General features: G+C 48.9%; 1 protein-coding gene across 1 annotated transcript in view; it reads left to right on the top strand.

Annotated features, from left to right (window-relative positions):
* The window catches only part of LOC111146202 (transformation/transcription domain associated protein), a 115,179-nt gene that overhangs the window by 50,160 nt on the left and 38,345 nt on the right, over nucleotides 1–26,674 (top strand). Inside the window, exons 31-50 of the mRNA XM_022501639.1 lie at nucleotides 2,176–2,244; nucleotides 6,468–6,587; nucleotides 6,833–6,952; nucleotides 7,358–7,522; nucleotides 7,619–7,800; nucleotides 8,256–8,454; nucleotides 8,889–9,017; nucleotides 11,045–11,311; nucleotides 12,619–12,825; nucleotides 13,865–14,023; nucleotides 14,121–14,252; nucleotides 15,318–15,428; nucleotides 16,323–16,469; nucleotides 17,981–18,194; nucleotides 18,955–19,080; nucleotides 20,937–21,083; nucleotides 21,792–21,991; nucleotides 23,077–23,198; nucleotides 23,467–23,680; nucleotides 26,043–26,222. Of these exons, the coding sequence (XP_022357347.1) occupies nucleotides 2,176–2,244; nucleotides 6,468–6,587; nucleotides 6,833–6,952; nucleotides 7,358–7,522; nucleotides 7,619–7,800; nucleotides 8,256–8,454; nucleotides 8,889–9,017; nucleotides 11,045–11,311; nucleotides 12,619–12,825; nucleotides 13,865–14,023; nucleotides 14,121–14,252; nucleotides 15,318–15,428; nucleotides 16,323–16,469; nucleotides 17,981–18,194; nucleotides 18,955–19,080; nucleotides 20,937–21,083; nucleotides 21,792–21,991; nucleotides 23,077–23,198; nucleotides 23,467–23,680; nucleotides 26,043–26,222 (3,210 nt within the window). The remainder of the gene's footprint in view (nucleotides 1–2,175; nucleotides 2,245–6,467; nucleotides 6,588–6,832; nucleotides 6,953–7,357; nucleotides 7,523–7,618; nucleotides 7,801–8,255; nucleotides 8,455–8,888; nucleotides 9,018–11,044; nucleotides 11,312–12,618; nucleotides 12,826–13,864; nucleotides 14,024–14,120; nucleotides 14,253–15,317; nucleotides 15,429–16,322; nucleotides 16,470–17,980; nucleotides 18,195–18,954; nucleotides 19,081–20,936; nucleotides 21,084–21,791; nucleotides 21,992–23,076; nucleotides 23,199–23,466; nucleotides 23,681–26,042; nucleotides 26,223–26,674) is intronic.

The raw sequence follows: 26,674 nt of genomic DNA, 5'->3' as shown, positions 1-26,674 counted from the left end.
GCTCGCTCCTTCCTCTTTAGCTTCCAAATGTGTGGAACCCACACGCCCTTCCAGCGCCCGCGCGCGCACACCCTCGCAGGCGTGGGCACGGTCCCTTCCCGACGCGAGCACATTGGATCCGTGCTACGTCTGCTGTCACGTTGCAGCTCTCGGTACCTGTGGCGTGTGACCCTCGCGTGCCTTCCAGGTGGCACAGCATTGTCGTTGGCATCTCTGCCCTCCCCGCTGCCATTTCTTGCTGCCTTTGCCTCCCTGCCGGAGGCGACGTGTTTGTGGCTATTTCACTGGCAAACCGCCGGGCTCCTCGTTCAGTGCACGTTGTTTCCCCAGCGGTTAAGAGCGGCCTGGAGAGACTGCTGTCCCACCTCACAGTCTGCAGCTGCTGACGTAGGCCGGGGGCTGTGTGTCTGGTTTGTTGCGGGGACTTTCCCCCCTTTCTGGCAGGAGAGCTGTTTTCAGAAGGGTTAGGATTTCTCTGAAAGCAGATAGCGTTGATGTACTTGGATAAAAAAGGGCTGAGTTGCCTTGCCATCTGTCCGGCCATTTTCCTCCGGCCCCCACCTTGCCCAGGTCCAGCCTGGGTCTGTGCCCACGGCGCATTTGCAGTGGGGTCTTCTGATGTGTCCTCTTTGCGCTGCGCTGAGGCGGGGGCAGCACAGCAGTCTTTGTTTTCCCGAGTATGATACGCTTTTGAGATTAACAGGTTAAGCCTTCAGCGTAATTTTAAGAGCTGAGACACTGCTGCGTAGAACGGGCATTCATGAAATCAACCCCCAAAATTGCCTTTTTAAAAATTCAAACTTCTTGTTACTTGACCTTGAAGTGTCTCATGTGGGTATGTGCTACTGAGCTAGAAGTGAATTTATGTAGATGCCTTTGTGGCATCTGAAAGCAGAGTGCCTAGGTGAAGCAGCTGGCTGCTTCCTTCGCCTTTGGTTTTTGTTCCTCTTTTATCTTCGGTAAAACAGCTGTTGCAGAAAGATAGACTTTCATGAACCTAGATTTTAGTGATTATTAATATCTTTCCAGAAATTTTACTGGCAAATAGCTTAACATACTAAGTTTCTTTGAAAGCATGTATATTTTAGTGTCTCTCAATGTGTGTTCTTTGGAACACTGGCCCCGTGAAGTGTTTAGGTGGACTTAAGTCACCTGTCCCCAGGTCACCTTGACCACGGAACTTCCGGTAGGGCTTCAGTGTGTGAAGAACAGGTTTTGGACAGTGTGGGACAGTGAAGATAGTTCTGTTATTTGGATAGTCTTGTGGTTTTACCTGTAGGCTGAGTGCTTATCTGCCAGGCTTTGCAGGACACCATGGCTGGAAGGCTAGCTGCTGCGTGCCTGGGCAGGCCAGAGTTGCTCTGGGCTCAGGGATCTCTCTTCTTGTACTCTTGCCCTAGAATACAGGGTCTTAACACATAATGATTGTCCTGGTTCTGCATAGGAGGGAATTGCTTCCTGTTCACACTCGTTTGTGCAGCCTCTGACGAGATGGGATCTGTGCTTGGCCCATCCCCCAACCCCCTCCTTGTGCCCACTGCTCTTTCGCCACATACAGCGGCCAAGCCTGCCTGTTGGTGTCTTCAGGGCCTTTGCATCTCCTTTTCTCTGCCTGGTGTGCTCTCCCCTTGTGCTTCTGGAATGTCTTCCTCAGCAAGGTCCTCTGTGACCTTGACCGCCTTCTGCAGCTGATTCCTGTTCCTCTTCCACAACCCTTACCGTGACTGTTCCACAGCCAGCGCCCATGTATTTCACCTTGCTCTCCCCGCTAGAACCCGAGCTGGAAAGAGGATAGAGATGATGTCTGCCTGTTCACTTCTCCACCCCGGGGGGCCTAGCCTGTGCCTGGCTCCTCAAGGCTCTGCATACACAGGCGCAGCGCAAAGTAACGTGGTCATAGGAGCGCAGCGGTAAAATGCCGTGTCGGAATGGCCAGGTTTCAGGACGTTTCCTGTTACATCAGGGCAGATTCAGCCTTCTGCTCTTAGAACATGATGCGCAAGGTTACTCCCTCTAGTTCAATGTTAGGGCTGTTTCAGATTCGAACACTGCCATCTTCACATGGAATATGATGGAAATTAGTGATTACATACGAATTTTCATCTAAGAGCAGCATGGAATTGAACTAATCATGTGTGAGAGAAGAATGACTAAGCATGTTGTTTTTTCCAACAGCAACATCTACGAAAGTGGATGGAGGTGGTGGTCCTCACCCACAAAGGGGGCCAAAGGAGCGACGGAAACGTGAGTGACTTGTTTGCTTCTGGGAAGGGCACCCGTGCCACTGCTGTTCACAATGTTAATATCGAAGCAGGGCTTTTAATTAAAACCCCGGTCAGAAACCCAATTTATGTGATTATGGTTGTGTGCATTGTTGAACATCTTCTACTAGCAATTACAGTTTGCCTTTGTTTTTCTTAATTATTGGAACATTCCTTTTTGTGTTTCTTTAAAATCTCTTTTTGTTCACTTTAATACATTTTCGTTGATAAGAATTCTGGGATGCTTGTAATGTTAGTATTTTTAATTTTACTGGTTTTGCTGTAAAGTGTATAAAGTGTATTTTCTAGACTGTTCTTGGCAGCCCCTGTTTGCGTGGGGGCGCGTTCCTCAGCCGTTTCCCATTGCTTCCCATCGTCACTGCCTCACGGAACTAAGTGTAGGTTTCAGGGCTTCAGACACGGAGGAGAACGTAGCAAAGCATCACGTAGATACTGGCATGTATGTTGACGGGTCTGAATCCCCACCCCAACTGTTTGCCAAAAATCACATGGCCAGTACTTGAAAACCCATTTTCATGGCTTTCAGGGAAAACTACTTTAGGTAAATTTTTTTATGTGTCTGATGTTGGTCACTTTAAGACTTCACTCTTAAAAATAATGGTTCTTACTCTTTTGAATCTAATCTGTGTATGTTAATATTCGTTTAAAATACTTTCCAAGTTGATGACTGTCCAATCGGTAGGATCGTGTTTTCCCTAAGGTCCTGTTACACCTGGTGAAATTGTACGGCAGTGTCCTAACGAGGGGATGCTGTAGCTCCTCAGAGGCATAATCAACGTGGCTTTTTGTCTTCCTCTGCGCATTTGTCGGATGCTGTCTTTCATCCCAACTTGAAATTTTTTTTTTCCTTTGGCTTTATTATGCTTTGTTTTGGCCATTCTGTGTCAAGGTGTTTTGTTTATGTAAGTCTCAATTCCTGCTGCTTTTAAAAACAGCCAACTAAAGCAAAACGAAACCAGGATTTTACACTTTTTTTAGGAGTGTTATACCACCATGACCTCTTGGGAGGTTTGTTACTTATACACAAAGGGAAAAATCAGGAACTCTTCGTGGGGGAGAGCAGAGTATATATTCAAAGCCTAAACTCTTGGGAGTAGGTTCAGGTGTCTCTGTGCCTTTCCTCCCCGTCTCTTATCCGCTAGGTATTTTTGTTCTAAATTTTATATTTGTTTTATAGTCTGTTAATTTTCTGAAACGCACAGTTCTAAAATAAACATCGAACAACCTCTAGGGGGCAAGTAAATGATTTCCATTAGATCAGAAAGATTCCATCAGCTTTTATAGCACATTATTCGGAGGGCTTCTTGGATGGGGCAGAGGCAGTGGGCAGGAGACGGAGCTGTGGGTACTGGAAAGTCTTCCAGCTCCTACAGAAACGTGTTGTGACTTCCTGACCGGCCTGGGAACACCCAGCTCCGCGGGGGTGGCCTCAGGCCGTGGTGTTTGGGGTTCATGAGCAGCGTGCCCAGTTTCATTGCCTCTGCCCGAGGCCAAGCCGCCTTTCTGTCCTTGAGCTCTGATCATTTTTTATGAATGTTGTTCAGGGTTGGGGATGGATCTTAGATCGTAGTCTGTCCCCATTTGGTTGACTCCCAAAATAATATTCCACGATCGGTGAACCTAAAACTGAAGACGTGTTAAATATTTGACTAAAATAAAACAAATACGAGCTTTTCTGTGATGCTCTGTACCCTGAAAATCAGAGCTCCGCACGAGCACCGTTTTTAGGAAGGTTTGCTGCTTAGCGTTAAGCTCCCGGGGGAGAGCTCCTGACCCCTTGCGGTGCGGTATCTCTGTGTGCGTGCACAGCTTCCCAGAATAACCCAGCTCTCTGTGGGCGGTGTCCTGGCCTGCGGGTCCCTCCGGGGGTGGGGGCCTCACACGTGCCCCGGGGGCTAACCCACCTGGTACTCTCCGCTGGGAAAGAGGAAGTGCATTTCATTAAAGTCAGTGCTGCACCTAAGATCGTAACTTACTCGAAACAGAACAGAGTTTTAAATGTATTTCCTTACAATAGTTTCTCCCCCTGGGCCAGAATTCCGAAATTCCTGCTTTTCAAGTTTGATATAGGGAAGGGACATGCGCTGTTCCGCACTCTCTGAAGGGCTCTGTTTTGACGTCTGAAGGGTGGAAGGTGGACTTTTTTGCTCTGAGCATTTGCCAATGACTGTGTGCTTTTTGATAATTGTCTTTACTGTCTTGTTTCCCCCCAATAATCCTTACTGTGTATGAGTATATGGGAAGTTTTTATGTAAATAACATAAATAGAAAAAAAAAAAAGATGATTTTCCTCCCCATCCTCAGGAAAGCATTTCCGAGTGCGGGAGATGTTCCTTGTCTCCATTCTGTCAGTTTGAGGTGAGAACAACCCTATTAAAGTCAGTTTATGACTTGCACTGTGAAGAACAGTTTATATTTTCTTTTCTTTTCTTTTCCTTTTTACCTTTTTGTTGCCTTTTTTCATGCTGTAATTTTTGCTTTGGTTCAGCCTGCCATGGAAGGGGTAGAGGTGAGAATCCCAGTGGAGGCGCAGGAGGGGGTGTTGTCGTATTTGGTTTTGCTGTGACTTGTGGTTCTGTGGTGGACAGAGTGCGTTGTGCCTTGGAGTGCAGTGAGCCGTATCGTCTGTCTGTGGCAGAGTCGTATTAGTACCATTGCTGTGAACTGTCCGGATGCCACGCATGTTTCCTATTAGGACGTTTTAAGCAAGATTCTAAGTTCTTTGGTTTTTCTACATGTTCGAATTGCAGTATGTCAACACTGTTTAAGATTTGACTGGGTTTCGCTCTCAGAATGTTCGTATGAGCTCATACATCTAACAGCCTCTTGGGAGGAAACCACACAGAGAGTGTCATACCTGCTAGGAGTTGGGAGGAGCTCTATTTTCTTTCACACTCCCAAGTGCCTGCCTGCCTGGAGTTTAAGACCACCTTGCCCCACCGCGCCCAGTCCTCCCGCATCTCTCGCTCACGCACACCACACCGACGTTGTCCCGACACTGGGACTTCGGACGTTCAGACCCCGAGCTTTCCCTCTGCTGTAAAATGGGGATGATAACATCCGTCGGTCCTATCTTCCGGTGGTGTTGTGGAGACCAAAAGAAGTGATTGTTTGTACTGTGAAAACGAAAACCCATAATGCAAAAGTGCCATTATGAGCAGGTTGTGATTTCAGAACAGAGCTTGCTCTGTGTGAAGACCTGGAAATTCTGTAGAAGAGAGCTCTACAGGAGAGGTGGGGTGACCCTGAGCCACGTTTTGTCATTTCTTCCCCAGCTCACTGTTTGGCCTTTCCCTTGGTAGAGGCTTTCGGGGAAGTATCTCAGATGCCCCTGGGGTGTGGTCCCTCCTGACGAGTGTTTATCATCCCCGTTTTACTGTGCTTAGTGTGACGGGCCTCCTGTTGCACACGAGGCAGGGCGGTACATCAGGGAGTCTTCCCTTGTCTGGCCAGGGCTCTGGTCATGTGGGGTCTCTTTGAATTGCGGATTCCAAACCATGGGGACTGCTACTGAGAGCAGAATGTTGGAACAAGAGCCATTGACCATGGAGCTCTTAGCACCTTAAAAAGTGCAGAAATCTTGGCATTTCACAGTTTTCGTATGCTTCAGTAGGAGATTGTCAGCCTCATAGGCCTGGTTGACAAATACTTAGTACCATGGTCAGTTTATTTACATTAATGTCTAATTTTCAGGATAAATACTTGATGTTTTGAAGACTTTCTTTGTGCTAAGTTTTGAGGGCAGAAGGAATCTGTGCCCTCAGACCTTAGTGTATCGGGAAGACCCCATGATGTCACAGCAAAGCGGGGGAATCGTAACACTGTCACGGCCACAGGCATGCTCGTCCCCTCCTCCAGGAGGGGCTGGCGCAGGCAACCCAGCAGCTCACTTCCAACCCCTGGCCCTGTTCTTGAAAACAGACACAGCACAATCACGTCAGGTGCACACAGCTCCATCTCCCCTCCATTGACAGATAAAATCTCAAGGCCAAGGGCAGTTACTTTCCTTGAGCCACAGCAGTAACCTGACATCGGTAACTTGTGGCTTTTTACATGTTAATTCTTCGCTTCTGGTGGCTAGCCTTGCAAATGGAGCTAGACCATAGTAGGGTCTGTAGTAATGTTGGTATCTCTAGCTGGCAACCTTAATTGGCCTATTTTGTAATTTCTGGTTTTCTTCACTAGGAAATGAAAATTTGTTCAGCCATTATAAACCTTTTTCATCTGATCCCAGCTGCACCTCAAACTCTGGTCAAGCCTTTGTTAGAGGTGGTGATGAAAACAGAACGGGCTATGTTGATTGAGGTAATGGTCAAACTCGGGGTTACTTCTGATCCTTTCTCTTGTCTGCAGGCTTGTGATGTTTTCACTTTGTTATATTTTAGATGCATTACTCTAACAGCATGAAGATGTCTGATGTTAATATTTGCTTATGGTTGTGGCGCACACCAGTTACAAGGGGGAAACGTGCCTCCTCCTGCCATGGTAGGGCGGTAGACCGACGAAGCTGCAAGCCCTGAGAAGATGCCATCTCCCCCCATGTTTTCTAGGCTGGCAGTCCCTTCAGAGAGCCTCTGATCAAGTTCTTGACACGGCACCCCTCACAGACGGTAGAGCTGTTCATGATGGAAGCGACGCTGAATGATCCCCAGTGGAGCAGAATGTTCATGGTGGGCGCATGAGGAGCTGGAGTCAGGGGTCCCCGCAGACTTGTGTCAGCCAGTGTGCTCTGAAATCTGAAATTCGTAGTTCACTGTTCAGTGGCTCGGCTTTATTTTTCTGTCACGTATCCGAGTGTTAGAAACATCGTTGTTGTGCATGCGGAAAGTTGAAGTGGAGGAATCCTTTAGGATTTTGGTGGTGGTAACAAATGAATGAGCTGCTGAGGTTATGAGACCCCCATAATCACAAAGTATTATTACTGCTGAGAAGCACTTTTTTTTTTTTTTTTTTTAAAGGGTGCTTATGGAGACTTTTTAGCCTGCCCGGAGAGATTTAGAAAGAACCTTAGAATTCAGAATATCTAAATCTTTTGTGAGTTTGAAATGGCTTGTTTTGTTTTGTTTTGTTTTCAGAGTTTCTTAAAACACAAAGATGCCAGACCTCTGCGAGACGTGCTGGCAGCTAACCCCAACAGGTTCATCACTCTGTTGGTGCCCGGCGGTACGCAGACTGCCGTGCGCCCTGGCTCGCCCAGCACCAGCACCATGCGCCTGGACCTCCAGTTTCAGGCCATCAAGGTAGCCTCTCTTCCCTGAGCACCTGAAATCCTGAAAGTCTAGGCAAGGCACACAGAGCACCCTGTCAGTTGCCTAATCCTGTCACTTCTTTGACAGATCATAAGTATTATAGTTAAGAACGACGACTCCTGGCTGGCCAATCAGCATTCTCTGGTGAGCCAGTTGAGGCGCGTGTGGGTCAGCGAAACCTTCCAAGAAAGACACCGGAAGGAGAATATGGCTGCCACCAACTGGAAGGAGCCCAAGCTGCTGGCCTACTGTCTGCTGAATTACTGCAAGTGGGTGCATCTGTTTGCCTGCCCTCAAGTGACTTGTTCTGTCCCACAGGCGAAGCCAGAGCCTGCCTGGGAGTTTGGGCTGAGCTGTGGTTCACTGGCCATGTGTAGTCACATTTGTTACAAAGAGCAGACTGGCACTTTGAGCTGTTGAAAGTCAACTCAGGGGCGCCTGGGTGGCCTAGTGGGTTAAAGCCTCTGCCCTCGGCTCAGGTCATGATCCTAGGGTCCTGGGATCGAGCCTTGCATCGGGCTCTCTGCTCAGCGGGGAGCCTGCTAACCCCTCTCTCTGCCTGCCTCTCTGCCTACTTGTGATCTCTGTCTGTCAAATAAATAAATAAAAGCTTTAATAAATAAATAAATAAATAAATAAATAAATAAATAAAAGGCAGCTCAAAGATCCTGCCTAGTCCTGAAGTGGGCCGAGATTTCATCTGTGTTCTCCCTTGACCCCGCAGAAGGAATTACGGTGATATAGAATTGCTGTTCCAGCTGCTCCGGGCCTTCACCGGCCGTTTTCTCTGCAACATGACGTTCTTGAAAGAGTATATGGAGGAAGAGATTCCCAAAAATTACAACATTTCTCAGAAACGTGCCCTGTTTTTTCGCTTTGTGGACTTCAATGACCCCAACTTTGGAGATGAACTGAAAGCCAAGGTGAGTCCCACTGTTAGACGGTGGGAGCCGCGGGCATGGGGGCGTGTTTCCTAGGGAAGCGAGGGTCTGTTCATCTGCTGTGCCTCTAGTGACACACAGCATCTGGACTGTTGGTGAGGAAAATGCCCTTGTCGAGAAGCATACGGCAGGTCCTAGTGAACCTGTGCTGAGAAGTAGTTTGTTAGTGTCCTTGTTTTTAGAAAATGACTTGTCGGACATGAGAAGAGTAGACAGACTGATGTCACATTTCCTCCTGTTTTACTCTCCCTTTCCAGCTGATTGCTTGAGTAAAAGTCGGGATGATGAGTCATACCTGTGACTGAGCTCTAGCTTCCTGGGTGCAAAGTGACCCCCTGGTGGTCCCACCCACCTTCATAAAGAAATAAGAGCATGGCTTTGCTTTCCTCCTCCTTCATTTTTAAATTTTTTTATAGGTTCTGCAGCATATCTTGAATCCTGCTTTCTTATACAGCTTTGAGAAGGGGGAAGGAGAGCAGCTCTTGGGACCTCCCAACCCAGAAGGCGATAACCCGGAAAGCATCACCAGTGTGTTTATAACCAAGGTGGCATCACTAATAATATGTTGGCACGAGAAGTAACTTAGCAGATGCGTGAGTGAGACAGAACGTGTGCATGTGTGTGTGTGCACATGTGTGGTGGGTTCATTGAAATAAGCGTATTTCCTTAAGGCTCTTATTTTCCATGATTGCGTTCATTTCTAGAAGAGCATTGTAATTCTTACTGGTGCAGTTTTAAAGGCATCTTCACTTTAGAATGGACTGACTTTCCACACTAATAATAGAACATATGTCAGTAAAAACTCAGATTATCAGAGTTATTTTGTAAAAACCCCTCTTGCTGGTCACCGTTTTTGAAGTACAGTTTTCATCTTTAGCTTTGCAAAAGAATCTACCAAAACCCAGTGGGAACATCAGACCAGATCTGGTTCCCCCTTCCTTTTCCCCCGCCCCACCAGGACCTTTTGTTGTCAAGTTCGCAAAACCGTTGCCGTGGCAGCCCCGTTGTCTAAAGTTACCTTAGGTGTTACAGTCTGCGTTTCTTACGGCTGCGTTTCCTGTTTGCACCAGAGGGGGCGTGTGTTTCCTTGAGAAATGCCAGCCCAGTGTTCTGGGGGGGGTGGGGGGCTATCCTTCTCATGTCAGGCCTTCGAACTTTGTTGGCAGGTGCTATGTCAGCCTTAGGTTGTGAAGCGTGTGGTTTACCCGTTGTTCGCTGGGGTGCTGTGAGCCCCAGGCATGCCTCGCAGCACGCCACAGCTGCCTGAAAGCCCTTGAGAAGGACTCAGTTTCCCACCCCTCTCTCACTCTTCTGTCCTAGGATCCAGGTGGAGGACACTGTTCCCATGGGCAGTTCTTGGTCCTTACATAGTCTTTGTCCCATAAGACAGGCCTCTTTTCAGGGCACCTGGGTGGCTCTGTGGGTTTAAAGCCTCTGCCTTTCAGCTCAGGTCATGATCCCAGGGTCCTAGGATTGAGCCCTGCATCGGGCTCTCTGCTCAGCAGGGAGCCTGCCTCCTCCTCTCTCTCTGCCTGCCTCTCTGCCTACTTGTGATCTCTCTTTGTCAAATAAATAAATAAATACAATCTTAAAAAAAAAAAAAAAAAAGACAGGCCTCTTTTCTGCAGTTTTCACCCCACCTCTACCTTCTCTGGGAATTCGAGCTGAGCCCAGGGGATCTTTTCGAGTCCCCTTGGTGATCTTTGCCTTATTCTGGGCAGCCGTGCTACCCTCTCTGGACTGTCTTTGGGGTCGGATGCTGCTGATGCGGCACAAGTGAGGAGCTTGGATCTGAGTGTTGGAGGAGGACAGATGGCAGCAGGCAGGTGGCAGCCCCAGGGTGGGGCTGTTGGTAAGCAGCCGGTCCAGGGAGAGGGGGGCTGGGGGCCTAAAGGGACCCTGTCGAAAGCACAGTTGTGGGGGAGACTTCAGCCTTTCAGAGCTTTCTGGTAGACGGAAGGGGTCAGGAAGCCCACTTGAAGGAGGATGCCAGCGGTGCACCAGATTCAGTAGAGACACGTGGGGTGTTCTTTGAGGTGTACTTTTGTTTTTATATTCATAAAACGTAGGAATCTATCTGATACTTGATTACGTAGAAAACTGTAACTGTTTCTGTAGAGATTTGTTTTCTGGTTAGCATTTTCTGATCACGATACTCAAAAATCAGGACAAGATCATTAATAACTAACTAGGAAAAAAAATTCCAATTACTTGGAATTAAACTCCACCCTGAATCAGTTACCTTGTATCAAAGAGGAGGCCCTCCTTGTCCCCTCAGGTACCTTCACCCCCTGCAGGGGGCGCCTGCCCTTCACCATTGACATAAAGGCCGTGAGTTTCTAATCCATGCACGTGAAAGGGAAATTGATGTGACATCATTGCTTCCCTTGTCTGAAAACTTGATGTTATATATGCACGTATAGTGTGTGTGTGTGTGTGTGTGTGTGTGTGTGCGTGCGCATGCGCGCGCGTGTGCACGTGTGTACTGTAAAAGCATAAGCTTGTTGTAGAACCCTTCGTAGGTCGCAGTGTTCAGGGCCAGAAGTGAGTTCTTTCCTTGCATGCCCTGCAGGTGCTGGACCCCGAGAAGCAGGCGGACATGCTGGACTCCCTGAGGATTTACCTCCTGCAGTTCGCCACGCTGCTGGTGGAGCACGCCCCGCACCACATCCACGACAACAACAAGAACCGCAACAGCAAGCTGCGCCGCCTCATGACCTTTGCGTGGCCGTGCCTGCTCTCCAAGGCCTGCGTGGACCCGGCCTGCAAATACAGTGGCCACCTGCTGCTGGCGCACATCATTGCCAAGTTCGCCATACACAAGAAAATCGTCCTTCAGGTGCCGCGAGGCTCCCTCCTGGCCCCCCACCCCCACCCCCGGCTCCTCCCGACACTCCGTGGGCTTGTGCGCATGTGCATGCCACCCTCTCCCACCGTCGGGGCCTCCTTTCCTGTTGTCTTTCCCAAAACCATTAAAAATGCTCCTTTCTGCCATCTTTACACTCTCTGAGCTCTCCCATGACTGTGCGTTCTCTCCTCCCTCCCTAGTTCCTGCTCTGCTCTCTCGTTCCTCAGCAGCCTTGCTGTTGAAACAACAAAATGTCCCCTTTGTTCACCTCATGCTCCTCTACACAGTGCATTCTGGCTTCCATTCTCTGGTTTGCTGAAACTCTTCTGGAAGGGCCCAGTCCACTCCTTAGCTAAAGACATGAGGTGCTTTAGAACCCTCATGCTGTCTTGATCCTCTGCTGACGACGAGAGATCTTCCCTGAGTCCCTCAGTGGTTTAGGCCTTGATGCCAGGCGGCTCTGGGTTTGAGTTTCTTTTTGCTGTCACAAATTCTTAGGACCCTGAGTGTGTAAATTACTTTTAAGAGTTAAAGGTAGTGATACACTTCAGCACTAGGTGTGTCCCGTTAACATTTTATAAGTGATCGCCCTTTTTCTGTTCTGTGAGGTCACTTCTTAATGTTTTCCTCTGATTCCTTGTCTTGTGAGCTTCTGTGGTGGTAAATCCAAGACCTCGACAGAGCCCATGGCTTCAGATATCACTTCCCACAGGCATGTCTCTGTGGCGCTGTCCACTTAGCCAGAGACCCAGGTACCAGCCCTGACACTCTCTAGTTCCCCCAGTATCTGGGCTTGGGTGAATCTTACTGATTTCCAGTACCTCTCCTGTTCCTTCAATCCTCAGCACCTGTCAAGTAGTCTTTGTGTCCTGTGACATTATATATATCAGGACGTCACCTCTCACTTGCACTAGCCTAAGACTGCCTCCCATGGCAGCCCCTTTCGCTCCCTTTGCCACATGGTGGCGGGAAAGCAAGGTCTCTGCTTCAGCTGACAGCCGTGGGTTACATGAGAGCAAGTCCCTGCGGGGAGCTAGGTCTCACTCATCTTTGTGCACTGTACACTAGCCTGGCATTGGCCCAAAGTGAGTGCTCGGTAGGAAGAGAATGAATGTGTTCATCACTCAAAACTTAATGAAGGAGGAAGCAACTGTGTTCTTTCCCAATAAGATAGCCCTGAGGAATTTTGTAAAAATCATTTTGCGGAAATACCCTGCCTTGGTTCAGTGATTGGGTTTTTTCTTGTTTCTCTTGAGTCTTCGTTCTCATCCCACGTAAGAATCTCTTCCCTGTGTTAGGTATTTCACAGTCTGCTCAAGGCCCATGCAATGGAAGCCCGAGCAATCGTCAGACAAGCGATGGCCATACTGACCCCGGCGGTACCTGCCAGGATGGAGGATGGGCACCAGATGCTGACCCACTGGACGAGGAAGATCATTGTGGAGGAGGGCCACACGGTTCCTCAGTTGGTTCACATTCTGCATCTGATCGTGCAACATTTCAAGGTGTGTAGAAAGCTGTAGTCGGGGCTGTGCAGCACGTTCAGGCGTATGCTTTCACCTTTTGCTTCTCTTTAATGTCTCGGGTAATAAGATGGCTATTCACCTTTTAGTAAAGTTACTTCTGGTCCGTTGATGCGTGTGTGTGTGTGTGTGTGTGTGTGTGCGCGCGCGTGCACACATGTGTTTGCATGTGTGTGTGTGGTTTTGTCAACACGGAAATGGTTCTGGTGTAGAGACTGTGTCCCAGGTGTCTGCTTCTGTCTAGGACTGTTTTTCTTGTAAGGACACGGGTAGCCGTGAGTACCGATGACTTACTGCTTTGGGAGGTAGTCATTGTTAGCTCTCAGTTTTGGTAACTCGGCTTAAAGAGTTGTTTTGTGGCGTTGGCACCTCCTTCTCTAGAGCCAAATGCCCCACTTTGTTAGATTGATTCAAATGTAAATATTTCCTGTAGATTTCTGGTTGAGGAGAAATTTCTTTATAGTCAGCTCTTTTAGAATCGGTGATTTGTCTCTTGGTATGGCTGAATGTCTGTGACATCAAGTCTGAAGTTTGGTACATGTTAGTAGTCTTGCCTACCTAAAGAGAATTCAATGTTTCAACACTCTTTTTTTTTTCTCCTTTTTTTTTTTTATGATTTGTTTATTCATTTGTGAGAGCGTACCTGCTTGTGAGCAGGGGGGAGGGACAGAGGGAAAGGGAGAAGCAGACTCCCTGCTGAGCAGAGAGCCCCAAAGGGGGATCATGACCTGCGCAGAAGATGACACTTAACCGACTGAGCTACCCAGGCGCCTCTGTGTTTGACCTTTCTTTGGAGATGGTACTAAAGGGCTGAAATACAGTGTTCTTTGGTGACTCAGTGAGGGGCTGGGGTGGGGGGTGGTGGTAAACGCCCACACACGTCCATAGGGAGATGAGAATTTCCTCACTCGGCCGTGGGTCAGTGGTCTTGAGCAGGAGTCCGCCTTAAGCGCATGTGTTTGTGCGTGTGTGTGTTCGCACTTGCTTGGGTTTTGGACATGACGTGACCCCGTGCCCACAGGTGTACTACCCAGTGCGACACCACTTGGTGCAGCACATGGTCAGCGCCATGCAGAGGCTGGGCTTCACGCCCAGCGTCACCATCGAGCAGAGGAGGCTGGCCGTCGACCTCTCGGAGGTCGTCATCAAGTGGGAACTGCAGAGGATCAAGGACCAGCAGGTATGGCTACCAGACCTCTGTCGTCCCAGACGGCATTGCTTCTGCTTCTCCCTAGAAATCAGTCGGTGAGGTCCCGTGTGTGTGTGTTTTTTTTAAGCCGGATTCGGACATGGACCCGAATTCCAGTGGAGAAGGCGTCAACTCTGTCTCCTCCATTAAGAGAGGCCTGTCGGTGGATTCCGCCCAGGAGGTGAAACGCTTCAGGACGGCCACGGGAGCCATCAGCGCGGTGAGCATGTGGGCACGCGCCCTGTGTGCTTGCTTTTATGGGGTCTTCCTTGAGGGGGTTTGTTCATTTACTCCACAAATTTTTTTTATTAATTAATTTATTTATTTGACAGACAGAGATCACAAGCAGGCAGAGAGGCAGGCAGAGAGAGAGGAGGAAGCAGGCTCCTTGCTGAGCAGAGAGCCCAATGCGGGGCTCGATCCCAGGACCCTGAGATCATGACCTGAGCCGAAGGCAGCGGCTTAACCCACTGAGCCACCCAGGCGCCCCTACTCCACAAATTTTGAGCATGCCTAAGTACCCAGCACCATGCCCAAGTACCCAGCACCATGCCCGAGACACACCTAGGAAAGGCTCCACTCAGCAGGGGAAGCCACAGTGACACCAGCTTACCTGCTGTGTTTCCGAAGTCGCCAGATGGCGTTTTCTTGACGCACGTTTAATACCCTTAGAGTTTATTACTCTTATACCCTAATACCCTTAGAGTTTCATTCCTTGCAGTAAGACACTAGGAGAAACACTATAGGGTAAGAAAGTTGACATTGAGAAGGTACACCTGTGTTGTATTCAGTTTTTTAAACGATTTTCCCATTTTGTTGGAGGGCAGCCACCATGAGAGCCCTGGGGATGCTTGCTCTCCTCGCCCCTTATTGAGGGGATGACTCTGTCCCTCGCTGCCCCGGTGGAACTGTCCCTCCCCTCCCCATTCCTCCCGAGAACATGGTCATTGCATCCATCTGTACCCGGGTTGGCCTCCCGGAACCATGTGAGGTTTTGTCCATTTATGTGTCCGCCCACGGCGGTGGCAAGCCGCTCTTCCTGGCGCATGCCCTGCCCTGCCGGCTCACCACGGAGCCTCCCAGCTCCTCTCCCTTCTCTTGTGCTACCCTCTTCCACATGCAGTTCACAGAGCAGAGCACTCACGGCTTTCTTACCAGATCGAAGTCAGGGGAGCGCCCAGAACAGCGTCTGCCCCACGAGGGCTGCGTTTTGTGAGCTGGCTGCGCGGGTCTGTGCCCTGTGTTGGGAATGCGTCGTTGAATATGTTCTTCCTGCCTCTCGTAGGTGTTCGGGAGGAGCCAGTCGCTGCCGGGAGCAGACTCCCTTCTTGCCAAGCCCATCGATAAGCAGCACACAGACACCGTGGTGAACTTCCTCATCCGCGTGGCTTGCCAGGTGCGGCTTTGTGGGTGTCTAATGCTTGGGGTTCTTGAGAACAAAGACTTCTTAGTAGATTCCAGACTTGTGTCTGATAGAAATGGACAAACCAAGGTCTGAGGCTAGCTCTTTTGTACCAGATTCCATTGATTTCATGACATGCTAATATTTCTGAAACCTGCCTGTGTTTTATGCATGATAAGATATTTTAAAACCATTTTTTTTCTTTCCGTGGTGATAATGGCATATTTTAAAACTGGGCACGTTATTTAACCTCCAAGGTACCTGTCTCATAAAGGTGCTGCTAGGATGATCCAACGTACATAAATTATATACGACATTTAGTGATTTAAGTGCCTTTAAAACTTGTGTTTTTCACGTCAGTATGTATTTTCGTGGATTTGTTGGAAATCTATTTCTGAAACTTTATCTTTCCTTTTCAAAAAAACATCATAAGTGAAATTTTCCTAAGTATTTTTTTTTTTTAAGTATTTGGGAATCTTCAGTTTGTGTAATTATTAAACGGAATATTAGGTCTCGCCATACTGGTGAGCATTTCAGAGTACTGAGAAGAATCTGCTAAGTGATCGAACCAGTCCCTTCTTGGTGCTCTGGTGTGCTAGGCACAGCCCAGGAGGTCCATGGCGGGGAGCTCAGGCCCTGTTCTGGGGAGCTGCCCGACCCTGATGCATACCCACGCAAATGAGTGCACATCACCACTGACCTGACCCCCCAGCCAGGGAGCAGGAGGGCCCCATCCGAGAGGGTCCCCGAAGCACAGGAGGCCCCGTGGAGTCAGGCAGGAGAGTTGGTGGCTGGAGGTGGGGGGTGGGGGAGGGGAAGCTGGGCTGTGTGGGCGACACGGAAGACGAACACAGTGAGACGGGGCCTTGAATCTGAGTGCATTTCCAGGTCAACGACAACACCAACACCGCCGGGTCTCCTGGGGAGGTGCTGTCTCGCCGGTGTGTGACTCTCCTGAAGACCGCCCTGCGACCAGACATGTGGTCCAAGTCTGAGCTCAAACTGCAGTGGTTCGACAAGCTGCTGATGAGTGTGGTGGGTGCCTGTGTCTGTCCCTCGCTCCTGGGCCACTGAACTTCCAACCCTCCGGTCCCTCAGCCAGTCATGGCCGCTAAGGGGAAGGAGAGAGTTTCACTCCCTGGAAAAGATTTTAAAACGTCAGTTTGAGCCCCCAGCCCCAAGGGAGGAGCTTTGGAAACATCATAGTGCTCTTGCCTCTTGAGATCTCATTTCTTAAATTGACCTCCTGGCTGGATCGGGATAAACCGTTTCAGTTGATTTATATGACAACCTCTAAAACAAATGTGAGTTTTTAAAGGGGACATGCAGTTCGTTGTTGAGCACTGTAAAGTCAGGTAGCAAAGAAATGAGCGCCCAGAACTAATTTGGTGGGTTTTTTTATTTGGTTTATTTCTGTAAAACCCATGATCCTGTCATTTCTGGCAGCTGCAGACCCATTTTATTTATTTTTTTATTTTTTTTAATTTTTTAATTTTTTTTTAAAGATTTTATTTATTTATTTGACAGACAGAGATCACAGGTAGACAGAGAGGCAGGCAGAGAGAGAGGAGGAAGCAGGCTCCCTGCTGAGCAGAGAGCCCCATGTGGGGCTTGATCCCGGGACCCCGAGATCATGACCTGAGCCGAAGGCAGAGGGTTTAACCCACTGAGCCACCCAGGCGCCCCTGCAGACCCATTTTAAACCTTTGTTACTTTACATTGCCAAGACGGACCTAATTGCCTCATTTTTTTTTGAAAGGTTCTAAAGATTCCCCGTGCTATGAAAACCGTGCGTTCACAGGCTGCCTTTGTGCAGTACATGCTTTCATTCTAACTTATGTAGCACTTCTGGATTTTCTGCCGATTGCTTTTCTCTTTTTCAAAGGTCAAATTACTTGCCTCTCACGCAGTCACGGTTGAGTCAAGTTCAGCCATTAGTGGACGGCCTCTGCCACGTGATAGGCTAACATTTTCATGATGTGGTGTGCTGAGCTCATAGCAGCTTTCCACGTTATTCCCGTTGTGAGTGGAAGATTTTATCTCAGCCCACCGTGTGTGCATCTGTATGTGCAAACCTCAGAAAGAGAAGTTGGAAGGAACAACCACGCACTCAGTTTTCTGTTGTTACTAATGCCAATGTCATCTATTAGATTGATTTCATGATCTGCCGTCTCAAAGATACTTCCTTTTGGAAGGATATTTGTATTTTAAGTAAAAAAGATGAGAGAAGTGAAATTTGGTGATTGTTTTTTTAGACCAATTTTAGGGATTTTCCTTTTTTTTTTTTTTTTTTTTTCAAGATTTTATTTTTGAGTAACCACTACACCCGGCGTGGGGCTTGAACTCACAACCCTTGAGAGTCACATGCTGTACGGACTGAGCCAGCCAGGCGCCCCCGATTCTCACTCTTTAATATTGAGTATTAGTGTTTTTCATGAGCTTTTAAAAGGATGTTTAATTTTCAGTTTTGCCTGATTTGTGTTTCTGTAACGGACCGGACCAGAGGAGTGATGCCGTCTGTGTGTGACCTGTGTTCTCCATTCCAGGAGCAGCCTAATCAAGTCAACTACGGGAATATTTGCACGGGGCTGGAAGTGCTGAGTTTCTTGCTCACCGTCCTCCAGTCTCCAGCCATCCTCAGCAGCTTCAAACCGTTGCAGCGGGGCGTCGCCGCGTGCATGACGTGTGGGAACACCAAGGTCCTGCGAGCAGTCCACAGCCTCCTCTCCCGCCTAATGAGCATTTTCCCTACGGAGCCAAGTAGGTGACCCCTGCCCTGCTGCCTGAGTGGACGGGAGGGCACGGAGCCTGTCACTTGAGAGTCTCCTCCTCTGGTTCCTGTGGAGAGCATTTTATTGTCCCTCTCTATGCTTTCAGCGTTTCTTTCTTTCTTTCTTTTTTTTTTTTTTTTTTTTTTTTTTTTTTTTTTTTTTAGAGTTTATTTGACAGAGATTACAAGTAGGCAGAGGGTGGGGGGGGGGAAGCAGGCTCCCCACTGAGCAGAGAGCCCGATGTAGGGCTTGATCCCAGGACCCTGAGATCGTCACCTGAGCCGAAGGCAGAGGCTTTAACCCACTGAGCTACCCAGGTGCCCCTCAACGTTTCTTTAAAAAGAGTGGGCATAAGCAGTCATGACGTAGTATTTTTTGTCTTGCTTTGGAAATGATGTTTCTTATCAGCCTAACGTGACGTTTCCTTAAGGCAGTAAAGGGGAGCTGGGTTATCGTGTTCGGTCAGCTGTCGAGCAGCTGCAGGGTCCGGTTTTGGTGCATCATAAATAGGCCTCTCTTGAGCGTGTTCCCGTAAGGCTTGGGGAGAGAAGACGTCACTTAGCTTGGTCGAGTCAGAAGCAGCCCAGAGAAGCACACGTCCTGCAGCAGGAGAGACCGGCCCGGGCCAGTCGCTCCAGCTCCCAAGATAACTAAAGCTCAGTGTCTAGTGTGAGGAAGGTCTACCTCCGGGAGCCCGGACGGGCCCAAGAACCCAAACCACAGGACCCACGTTCTCACTTCTGTTTCAGGCACTTCCAGCGTGGCCTCCAAGTACGAAGAGTTGGAGTGCCTCTACGCAGCCGTCGGGAAAGTCATCTACGAGGGACTCACCAACTACGAGAAGGCCACCAACGCGAACCCCTCCCAGCTCTTTGGTGAGTGTGTATCTGCCCTGGTGTTTCTTACAGCCGTTCCATTTGGCATGATCTCTCTGTGCTCTCTGTCCGAGCTTTCCTTCTGGGAAAGGCTCGGGATGTCAGGAGGAGCTATGAGCCGACGTGTGCTGAGGGCGTCTGTGTGTGGCCTGGTACACATAAGGCCCCCGACACTGTGATCTGAGGAGAACACCCTCCACCCGACCGGTGTCTGTGCTTCCTTAGTCCCTCCCACCTCAGCCTCAGCTGCGGGATTGGGCTGGAGGGAATCGTCCCACGTCACGTGGATCCTGTTTTCACGTGGTTCTGCCTCGAACACGAGATGCGGCCAAAGCTGTGTGCGCATGTGGACAACTGCTACCTTTCATCGTGTGTCACCTGTTAGTAAACCACTCACAAGACGAGAACTGTCCCTGCTGCTTGGTGAGGCTCTGGCTGCCCCAGATGAAATGAAAATTGGTTTCTCGGGTAATCGGGGCAGCTGGACGACTTTGGTCTCCAGAGAGACCCAGAAGTCCAATTTTTGTGAAACTCACATCTGTGAGGAGGATTAGACTTTGGGGGTAGCAATTGAAAAATTTTTTTAAGCTTATTCATTGTATAAAATTTTGTAAGTACGAAGGAAGGGGAACTAAAATTGTCTCTCTACTTGGTAACAATTACTCTTAACATCTGGACACGTGTGTCTTTTTTCTATATACGAGGATATAAATATACTTATAGGTAGCCTTTGTTATGGAAACACTTATATTTGAATTTGCAAAGTGAATACATTAGCTCTCCAAACTCTTACTATTTGCTATCTGAAATTCAGGAGCCAGATAAATTCAGTTGAAATTGATTCCTTAACTGTTCAAGCTTGCTATTCCTATTCTAGAACCAGGTGGTTGAATACTTTTGTGACTTTGTTAGAAGTGGGATCATATAGTAGATCCACTCTGCAGCCTGGCTTCCAGAGCATAAACGTCTTGTTAGTTCTCCAGAGGACTCTCTTTGAGCAGAGCTGACGATCATTGGCCCTGTCTGCCTCCTTTGAGGAGGTGACAGCAGGCCAGGGGCAGCACTAGGGCTGGTGCCTGGAGAGTTGATCACACCATTCCCCTCCTTGTCCTCAACCCGGGGCTCAGTCATGGACCTGTCGTCTCAAGTGTCAGAGGTGACCTGTTGTAGAATCAGACGGATCATACATTCAGTCTTTACTGAGAAATTGTCCAAATCTGTGGTGATGGCACCTATAAATGGCAAATAAGTACCCTTTTATTGGTGTATAATGGGAACCTTGACTATAAACTTAAAATTTAAGGTGTAGATCAGGGTCAGGATGTTCATAAAAATGTCAGCTAGAAAAGGTAACCTTTTTTTCCCCACATACTCCATGTTCGTGCTCTGATGTAAATTTTGCTCATTTTTATTGATCTTAGACAGTTTTACAGAATGGGTATACAAATTGAATTCTATAATATTTATCATGTCCAGGTAGTCAGATTTTCTTTTTTTTTTTTTTTTTCAAGGATTTTCTTTCTTCCTTCCCACCCCTCCCTACCCCAAGCATGTCATGGCACTAAAAATTTAGGATACTTCGCTATAACCTAAAGATAAAATCCAGAGCTGTAGGTATGAATGTCGTTGCCACCAAAGCACGGAAGTTAGCTCTCATGCCTGGTGTCGATCCTGAATTAAGAATTTACAAAAGCTTAGAATGTTGACATTTGGGGGTTCATCCGTACTTTTGTCAGAAAGAGCACATTTTTGTTTAGTGCATTTTAAAATGTTTTAAGTAGCACATTTTTGTTGTTCCTTTTTAAAAAACTTTTCTTAAAAAAAAAAAAACCAACCAGCAGATTTCTGCCTTTTAGGGACCCTTATGATCCTCAAGTCCGCTTGTAGCAACAACCCGAGCTACATAGACAGGCTCATCTCGGTCTTCATGCGCTCCCTGCAGAAGATGGTCCGCGAGCACCTGAGCCCTCAGGCGGCATCGGGCAGCACAGACACAACCTCAGGTGACAGCCAGCGTCCCTAGGGGTTTTCTCAGACTTCGTGTAACACCCCAACTGAACTCTGACCCGAACACGAATTCCTGTTGCGTTTCCACAGTCCCTTGTCTGTTTGCTCTTGACAGAGAGGGTCTGAGCATTTCACGTAAAACCCAAGTGAGACTCGTTTTCAAAACAAATTACTTTCCAAATCTGTGAATGTGGGGATGAAGGGATTTTAAGTGGTTGCACATTCACGGGAAACATTCACCACTAAATAAGGACTGTCTCAGGATTTTTGCTATGAAACTGCGTGATCAGAGCTGTCATCCCTGACACAGAATGAAGTTGCAGGTTCTGGGCCTAACCAGTGGGCCCAGGAACCCGAGTGATACATCGGCGTGGGCAGGAGTTGTGCTTGGCTCAGCTTAGAGGCAGTTTGGGATGGAAGTGCTAGGAATGCGGCTTCAGGACTGGCTGGGTCTGGGTCGCCCATGCTGGTCCGTCTGCTCCATTGTCCCCTTGCCTGTGCAGAGGCTTTTAGGAAGCCACCCTCACGGGGCAGAGTAGCGGGAAAGTGGTGAGGCAGCACCTTAAATCCCAGAGCTCTCACTGGAGAAAATACGGGGGGTAGGGAAGGTGGGCAGACCCCAGTGTGCCACGTAATGCAGAGTGGTCGCCCGTGGGCGCAAGCATGTGGATTGTTGGGTTGATTCTCTTTCTCCGTCTGCACAGGTACCGGTGAGCTGGTGATGCTGAGTCTGGAGCTGGTGAAGACACGCTTGGCCGTCATGAGCATGGAGATGAGGAAGAACTTCATTCAGGCCATCCTGACCTCCCTAATTGAAAAATCCCCAGATGCCAAGATCCTACGAGCTGTGGTGAAAATCGTGGAAGAGTGGGTTAAAAACAATTCCCCGATGGCAGCCAATCAGGTGAGCAGCCAGAGGGCTATGCCCCGGCCAGGCCCCCCACCTCAGACAGAGATACAGAGAGAGAGAGAGAGAGAGAGAGAGAGAGTGAGTGTGCGTGTGTGTGTGTGTGTGTGTGTTTTTTTTTTAAAGATTTTATTTATTTATTTGACAGAGATCGCAAGTAGGCAGAGAGGCAGGCAGAGAGAGAGGAGGAAGCAGGCTCCCCGCCGAGCAGAGAGCCCGAGGTGGGGCTCGATCCCGGAACCCTGGGATCATGACCTGAGCCGAAGGCAGAGGCTTCAACCCACTGAGCCACATAGGCGCCCCTGTGTGTGTGTTTCAAGCACAAGTTTCTCAGCTCTTCTCCAGAAAGTTCTCTGGCAAACGTTTTCTCCCCTGTGTTGGCCTTGACAGCATTTTTCCTTAATATGAGTTTTTCTCGGGGCACCTAGGTGGCTCAGTGGGTTAAAGCCTCTGCCTTCGGCTCAGGTCATGATCCCAGGGTCCTAGGATCGAGCCCCGCATCGGGCTCTCTGCTTAGGAGGGAGCCTGCTTTCCCCTCTCTCTCTCTGCCTGCCTTTCTGCCTACTTGTGATCTCTGTCTGTCAAATAAATAAATAAAATCCTAAAAAAAAAAAAAAAAAAAAGTTTTTCTCACTGTGCTTCGCAGATTTTAACTAGAAGCTTGAAATAAGTAGTCACTCCTCTTAATGTGGTTTTACTTGTATTAAAATGTGAAGTGAACCTTGCTTCTTAGTCTTTGTATGGGTAAAGTTAAGCCCCAAAAAATTAATAGTGAGGGACTGTTACTGAATTTAGAAGGATGCTTGCAAATGTCTAATTTGTTTAATTCAGTTGCTTTCTCTTCACAGTAAGCTGTAGCCTCTAGGAAAGTTAGATCCGCAGCTGCCTTGATTTTAAGTATTTGCAGATAGTGAGACCCAGGATCTTTCTGTTTAAAAACAAAGATTTACTGACGGAGTTGTAGGAGCTTAAAAGAGAATAGAGCAGATGGCTGGAATACTTTTGAATATGTCTGTTCTCAAGCAGATGTAATTGACCACTTCTTTAAAAAAAAAAAAAAAAAAAAAACCTAATTCATACAGACACCTACGCTCCGGGAGAAGTCTATTTTGCTCGTGAAAATGATGGCCTACATAGAAAAGCGCTTTCCAGAAGACCTCGAGTTAAACGCCCAGTTTTTAGATCTCGTGAACTACGTCTACAGGTAATGACCGCGATGAACCAAATACTGCACGTGTGTGTCCACAGTGTGTCCTTTGACTAACTGATGTGGCATTAAATCTTCTCATGATGGCTGAAGCTTGACTGTGCATGTAAATACTAAATCCTGTCACACATTAGGTGCGCCATTAGCACACCCTCTGCTCGAGTGCTCTGTGGGCCCGGGGGGGCCTCGTGATCCTCCCTTAGCTCTGGTGTGGGGTTGCGGAACGTCGGCGGCTCTTCACCCCGTTTTCCTCCTTCCGTTTCAGGGACGAGACGCTGTCGGGCAGCGAGCTGACCGCAAAACTCGAGCCGGCTTTCCTCTCCGGGCTGCGCTGTGCCCAGCCTCTGATCAGGGCAAAGTTTTTTGAGGTTTTTGACAACTCTATGAAACGTCGGGTGTACGAGCGTCTGCTTTACGTGACTTGTTCGCAGAATTGGGAAGCCATGGGGAACCACTTTTGGATTAAGCAGTGCATTGAGGTAGGATGGGCTTAGCTCAGCGTCTGTGGCCCAGGCACCAAAACCAGGGTGGGAGAGGGTTAGCACTGTCTGAGAGGAACTGGAAACCTCCACCTTAACCTGCTCTCATCTCTTCCAGGAAGAAAAAAGACTTAAAGCTGTGTTTTCAGCTCAAGGGGCTTTTTTTTTTTTTTTTTTTAAATATTTTATTTATTTATTTGACAGACAGAGATCACAAGTAGGCAGAGAGAGAGAGAGGAGGAAGCAGGCTCCCTGCAGAGCAGAGAGCCCGATGTGGGGCTCGATCCCAGGACCCTGGGATCATGACCTGAGCCGAAGGCAGAGTCTTTAACCCACTGAGCCACCCAGGCACCCTTCAAGGGGCTTTTTAAGGGTGATTTTAAGTTCTTAAAAAGTTGAATAGTGTTCCTTAGTTTATAGCTAAAAGATTCATTTTTCCTCATCTCTGACAATTGTAAATTCTGTCTGCATGTCCTTCAGGATGTAATGTACTGTGATTGTCTGGTCCCATCATTCTTAGAGCTGGAAGTTAGGGCAGCCTGACAGAGCCATGGGCTTTGCTCTCTCTGTGATGAGTGCCGGTGCTGGTGACAAGGGCCTGTGTAAGCCTGTCAGACCATTCCAGTGGCTGATCAGATGTCCACGACCGTGCTGACAGGACGGTAGTGAGCCTTCCTGGGTTCTTGTTTGTTTGAGATTGAAATCCATGGTCTTTCGTTGGCACCGGGCCGTCTAGTTTCCGGTGCGTTATCAGTGCTGGCGGGTGATCCTGGTCTCCGGGTGCAGGACGGGTGGAACCAGCAGGTCACTGTGTTACTATGTCCAGTGAGACTGAAGCTTGTGAAGTTCTCTTAGGGGAAAGGGGCCTTGTATACCAGGCAACAGGGAGGACTTGCTAACGTGTTTGTGTTGGTGCCGCGTGTGCGTTCCATAGCGCTGTGTGCAGCCTGTGCTGGGAACTTGGCAAAGGGCCACACAGTGAGCGGTTCCTGATGGATGCATCATTGGTTCAAGAGAATTTTTAGTTGCTGTTAGGTGCCAGGCCCTGGGTCAGGTTGTAGAGACACAGATGGAAACAACCTTGACCGCGGTAGGTATGCTGGAGCGGACAGAGAAAGAACAGGTCATAGGGCACCAGCTGGGGATCTGTCATTCCTTCCCTTATTTGTTCTGCGTGTCTGGTTTGTCCCTGCGTGTTACCAGTCAGGGCCACCTGCCTGCTTCTCACCCTTTTTTCTTCCTCCTCCTTCGCGTGGCCGCCATCACTGCTCACAAGGGTGACGGGAACAGTTGGCTCAGTGTCCCCACTTTCCTGCCTACCCACCAGTCTCGTTATTGTGGCAAAATTGTCCTCAGTAAAGCAGATCATGCCCCTCCTTGCCTTGGTACCGGCACAAACTCCAGCTTGTGGGATACGGTCTTTCTGGCCCCCACGTGACCAGACCCTTGCGCCTCTGTCCAGCTCTGTGTTGGCCTCCCTCCCTCCCTCCTTAGTCTCCAGCCCCGCTGGCCTCTCGTGTTCCCAGACGTGCCACGTTCCTGACACCCAGGCTGACACTGGGCACCCTTGATGCTGTCTGTCTTCTGGGTGTGTTACCACAGTGAGTATGTGTCTTCTTGGTTTCATTTGGTTTGGGGCCTGTTTCGTTTTTTACTCTGTGTCTGTTGTTGTGTTGGTGTTGGTCTTGTCCTTCCGTCTGACCCTTCAGCTCCACCAGGGCAGGGACGCCTTCCTGCGAAGTTGACATACGAATCCAGGGCGTCACAGAGCACCAGGGGGTGCTCAGTAAATATCTGCCCCCAGAATGCACGAGAGCCAGGCCGAGGGGCAGAGGCCAGGTGCCGAAGCATTTTGGGACATGGGGCAGAGTCTTGAAAGTGCTGGCTGGGGGTGGTGGGGGGACTGTTACATTACAGAAGAGCTCGTGAGCCCTGCTCAGGAGCCTGCACTGTCCCCTCGGGGCCATGGGAAGCCACGGGGGGGTGGGGGGGCGGCACAGGGAGAAGAGCACTCAGGTCGCCTGTGGGTGAGGAGGGAGGTTTGAGAAGAAGAGGTTGATGCGTCAGGAACTTAGTCCAGCAGGAGTCGATGGCAGGAGGAAGCCCGTCTGGTAGGGGAGAAAGAGCCTGAGCTTATGCTTAGACAGAGTCAGAGGTCCTGAGTACGGGTGTCTGAAGGAGAGGCTGAGGCTCCCTCTACGCTGGGGAGAAGCACACAGCCGAGCTGTGGGCTAGGAGTCCTCCGCACGTGCACTCGAGAGGACTAGTTGAGAGGACTAGGCCTTCACCGTGGGTCCCTGCACCCCAAATGCCAGGCGAACGTCCTAGGTTTGTCTTCTTTTTCTCTCTAAACCCTCTTTAGCTGCTCCTGGCGGTGTGTGAGAAGGGCACTCCCATTGGCACCAGCTGCCAGGGAGCGATGCTCCCGTCCATCACCAACGTCATCAACCTGGCCGACAGCCACGACCGAGCGGCCTTCGCCATGGTCACCCATGTCAAGCAGGAGCCTCGGGAGCGAGAGAACAGCGAGTCCAAAGAGGAGGTGATGCCGCCGATAGCGTGGGGCCTCCTTTTCACAGCAGAATCCCCGTTTCTGTTGGCGAATTTTATATCAGCCTTAGGTTTTGGAGTTAGATTCTGTCTCTAACCTCAGAGTTCTGAATGTGGTGCCTGCATTTAGTCAGATTTTTCTTTCTTTTTTTATCGAAAAATTACGTTAGACTCAGGTGTCCAACATAACGATTATCTGTTTATTCATGTATATTACTAAACAGTCACAGCGATAGGTCTAGTTAACATCTGTTACCACAGTCACAGAAATTTTTTTTTATAATGAGAACATCTACCATCTCTCTTAGCAACTTACAGATGTGCAGTACAGTGTTATTAAGTGTGGTCACCATGCTAGACATGGCCTTCCCAGGACTGACTGATTTTATAACTGGAGTTTGTACCCATTTTGCGTATTCCTGATCTCTCTGGCAAGCACCGGTC

The sequence above is a fragment of the Enhydra lutris genome, unplaced genomic scaffold (assembly GCF_002288905.1).
Source record: "Enhydra lutris kenyoni isolate GAN:26980312 unplaced genomic scaffold, ASM228890v2 scaffoldscaffold13, whole genome shotgun sequence".
Taxonomy (NCBI): Eukaryota; Metazoa; Chordata; class Mammalia; order Carnivora; family Mustelidae; genus Enhydra; species Enhydra lutris.
This window is presented reverse-complemented; position numbering and strand designations above follow the sequence as displayed.